Below are 4,548 nucleotides of genomic sequence, written 5' to 3' on the forward strand. Positions count from 1 at the left end.
AAAAAAAAAAAAAAAACGAAAAAGGTCAAAAAAACTATGGAAGGCAGCATGGCCTGCGTCTAAACTCTTAGACTGAAAGCAAAATGACAACCCTTTGTGTGCTACCAATGACTCTCATGCTAGTATAGAAATCACATGGCCCGTATATGATTCATCTCCCAAAAACATAAAAAGAGAGAGAGAGAGTTCCCTAAAAAGCAATGTGGCCCTTCAGTCCAAACAGAGTGGAGTGGAGTGGAGTGGAGTGGGGTGGGGTGGGGGTTTAGGGTCAATGGCCATCTGCCCCCTCCATGAAAGGTGGAAATTTTATCATTATTGATGCTTTTACTGGTGCTCTCATTAGCGTCCATATTGGTGTAAGGGTCACACTGTTTTTTAGGCTTCTTTTCTCTAATACAAAAATCATGATTACTCAATGATTATGGTAAAAATACAAATTTTCGTAGTGCCTACGATTAGGTATAGGAGCTCGTGAAATTATCAGACTATCCCATGAAATTAACAATCCCATTCATAATGATGCTCTAGTTGAGTCCAGCACACACTCTCATTGGAGCACAAATTATCTGCAGTGAGCGATGAGGCACAGTGAGCATCCAACGGCTTGATGCTGCCCAGTGCTACTACAAGGATCATACGACTAGTTAGCAATCTATTGTCCATGATTTTTTTTAGGGTCATTTACATCAAGCTCCCCTGGCGTTTGCCTATATTACATCCTCCCCTTAAAAATTCGTTTATAACATTTAAACCCAAAAAACTAAGTTAGTATCCTTTTAGGGCCAGTCTCTTCATAGACAGAATTTTACTGAAAATCCTATTTTGTTCAACGTACCCCCACTTGGATCCGATTTTGTTCGTAGGGTTCTGAGGCAAATCTCTCAGGCGGTGAACTTCCTTTCTCCCGTGAAGTCTTCTCAGGCGATGGTTTCTTTCGAATTCTCTGCAGGTGAAGTCTCTCATCTCAGGCGATGATTTCTTTTGAGCATCTTTTTTTAGGCGAAGTCTTCTCATCTCAAGCTACCTAAAGAAGAGAACCCAAAAGGCAGAAAGATAGAGAGAGAACATAATGGCTAGGATCAAAGGCACAGGCATCCTGTTACTGTTTCTCTTTGTGATCTTCTTCTTCTCACTTCCCATGGCAATGGAATATTATGATGAAGAAGGAGAAGGAAGAGAATGGGACAAGGGAGGCCATGGAAGGAGAGAAGAAGAATGGGACAGGGGAGGCAGGGGAAGGAGAGAAGAGAGAGGACAGAAAGGACATGTTCTTGTTGCATCGCTCACAACGGGTTGGAAATACATAAGCAGGAGAAATGACAGTTGTGAGAGGCTTAAGAATGAAGGGCATGGAAAACCCAATTCATATTGGCTTCATCAACATGGAACCAAAAACCCTTTTCATTCATCAGTACATCGATTCCAACTTGGTCCTCTTTGTTCGCGGGGTACCCATTTCCCTTTTTATCTTCTTCCCTCTAAATGGATTGATATATGCCTTCATTTACAAGTTTTGTTAATTCAGGGGAAGTGAAGATTGGGTCGATCCACAAAGATAGTTTGGTGGAGACACTAGATTATTTGCAGCATCGATATATCCAGGTTATGTTGTGTCTCACTGATCAAGGCTTCCTTCTTTCACCAAATCTCCTATAAAGATAAACCCCTGTGAATGGCCAAGAAAAAAAAAATCTTTTCTTGGCAGTCAAATTCAAGTTTTTTTTTGTCACATCCTTCCTCTTTGCAGCCGTTCTTCATCGGTGGAGGAAGGGATCCCCAACCCGTGCTCACCGGGTTTGACTACAAAACCCTCTGTGTTGCAATGAAAGTAAGCTATGAATCAGCTGCTGGCCTAACTTCTCATTATCAATTCAAGGTTTTAATTTAGGGACTAATCCCACGAAAATTAACTTGATAAGTAAAGCTCATACAGTCATATACCTTCGCCGGAAATGGCAACTCCTCTCCACCTTCGCCGAACAGGTAAGGGCGTTGGAGGATCGGTTTGGGGTTACTTTGCGATGGTTGTTGGTTTCTAAAAGGGAAGAGGGGTATTATAGGTATATTAATTGTTAGAGGCAATTGTGTTTTTTAAAATTCAAAAGTAACACTAGCTTAGCGGTGTTAATTTTTTAGGTTTAAATATAATAAACGAATTTTTAGGAGAAATCCTAATATAGCCAAACGTGAGGAGAGGCTGATGTAAATGATTTTTTATTTTATTTTGGTATCTATTGTTTTCCACGAATTCAAAATTGTTTGAATTTTTCTTTTCCCGGCATCCAAACATAGAAAAAAGAAAATCCCATAAGTACGGGCAGTATCGTAATTTCCCTCTCGGCATTGGCCAAGGGTTTTGGGTTAGGGGAAGAGAGAGAGAAGGAGAGAAGGAGAGAAGGAGAGAAGCAGTTTAAGCAGCGAAGGTTTTGAGGTTTTATTGTTCAAATTTTTGAATGAAATCTAGTGGAAAATCCTGCGAGAGATTTTTTTTTACTTACTGAATTGAGAGGCGGCAAATATGGAGGGTGTAGGGGCGAGACTGGGGAGATCGTCGACTCGATATGGACCAGCGACCGTGTTCAGCGGCCCTGTGAGGAAATGGAAGAAGAAGTGGGTCCACGTGTCTCCTTCTAACACTGCTAATCACCATTCTTCTCAGTCTAACGGTACCAACGGTAATAACGGCTCTCATCTCCTTCTCTTCAAGTGGACTCCCCTCTCTCAGAGTAACAACAACAATAACAATAACAATAACAATGGCGACAAGACTCCCACCGAGGATGACAACGCTGCAGTACCAACGGAAGAGCCACCTCGGAAGAAGTTCCGATACATTCCGGTAATGATAAGGATCTTCCGCTGCCTCTCCTGTTCTTCATATTTCGGGTGATCTTTGATTTTATTTTTTATCTCTCTTGGTTTCTATTTGTTTGTGCTTTCGTGAATGAAATTATGAATTATTAAGTTTTTTTTTTTTGGCTAGGCTTGCAATTTGGGATTATGGGTTTTTAGTGAAATTTGTTTGATTTGGTGTTTGAACATTGATATTGTGCTATTTAGGGTTTTCGTGCTTTGCTTAAAGCCTGTATCGGTAAAATTAGTTGCGTGACAAATAAAGTTTTTGAGAATGGCCCCTGAGTTTTAGGATTTCGAGTATTTGAGAAAGTTTGTTGAAACACCTTGCGTATTTTGAATTTAGATCTCTCAGTTTATGGCACTGAACAGATGCTATGTCAGAGAATTTTGCAAAACACAGGTTGAGATTACCATGAATGGTAAAAGGGAATATTTGATAGACTAGGCTACTGTAAGGCAGAAATCCCCAATTTTCAAAAGATGAAAGTTTATTATTTTGTTCAATGCCTTTCAAGACAAATTTGCAGTAGTAGTAACATAATTCTTGTAGGGTGTAAGCTCTGCCTTTATGATATACCCAAGAGGCCGAGACAATGAATAGAGGTATGCTTGGACTTTGAATGACTTGTTAAGATAACATCATAACAAGCTAGTCTGGAGGCTGACATTTTGGAATTCCTCCAGTGAAATGTCTTTAGTTTGTTTTTAACTTTGAAGCCCTTGAGTGACATTGATTTAAGAGGTAAGTAACTGTTAATATATTTATTTGTTGAATCTAAAAGACTACATTCTATTGAAAGAGAAGAATGTTATAAGGGTGCGGCTGAATGTCACCAACCTGGTGACAAAATGAATTGGAACATGAGTTCGATGAATGGATTTAGTTACTAGAAGTGGGGAGTTATTAGAAGTTATTGTTATAACTATATTGTAATCTTTAAATAGTTATTATTCGATGAATGAAGTAGATTTGAAAACCCCAATATTCTCTCTAAATGAGATGAGGTAAGCTTCCTCAACCAAGCCAGACATTAGGCTTCATCTGTAAAGCCAAAGCACCACTATTTTCTCTCCTTTTTCTTTTATCTCCATCATTATTTTCTCTCCACCCGTATCCATGTACGTATCAGTTCCCTACCCCACTTCATGGCTTGAGAGATACCCAACCAACCGAAGCTATGGCTGACGAGGATCACTCTCCTTTTCAGGGACAGAGTCCATGAACTACTCCCCTTAGAGGCTGAGAGTAGTCCGAAACTAAGTGCAGATCGCTGATTTTCTGTGGACCGATTTTGACAATGGCAATGTCAAGAAATGTTACCCCGCAACCGGCAGATTGTAACAAAATCATGAACCTATTCCAAGACCAAGCCCCAAAACAAATGCCATGGATTACTAATGTAGAACTAGGATTGACAAGTCAACCTAGTCCCAATGTTGCAGGATACTCTTGGAGAACATTAGATCAAATATCAGAATAGTTCAAAACAGATTAATAACAAGGATGAGATCAAATCTGAGATTAAGAATATCAATCTCAGATTATAGGGTGTCAGAAATCAGAATAGAAGCAGATAATAAGGGGACTAATGGAATGATGAATTAGGTCTACGCAGGTTCTGAAAATTGCTAACAGAGTATGCAATTTTCTGGGCAGAACTGAGAAGGAAAACTGAATTTAATACCTGTAAG

The 4,548-nt window shown here is 39.7% G+C and overlaps 1 protein-coding gene across 1 annotated transcript; it reads left to right on the forward strand.

Annotated features, from left to right (window-relative positions):
- Positions 1-855: 855 nt before the first annotated feature.
- LOC122071483 (formin-J-like) lies at positions 856-2,839 on the forward strand (the record flags this gene model as incomplete). Its single annotated transcript, XM_042635841.1, is given in 1 exon segment — positions 856-2,839. A coding segment is annotated over 1 exon segment (321 nt), but the record flags the coding sequence as incomplete, so codon positions are not given.
- Positions 2,840-4,548: the final 1,709 nt, after the last annotated feature.

This window comes from Macadamia integrifolia, unplaced genomic scaffold (genome assembly GCF_013358625.1).
Source record: "Macadamia integrifolia cultivar HAES 741 unplaced genomic scaffold, SCU_Mint_v3 scaffold_238A, whole genome shotgun sequence".
In the NCBI taxonomy this organism is placed as follows: domain Eukaryota; kingdom Viridiplantae; phylum Streptophyta; class Magnoliopsida; order Proteales; family Proteaceae; genus Macadamia; species Macadamia integrifolia.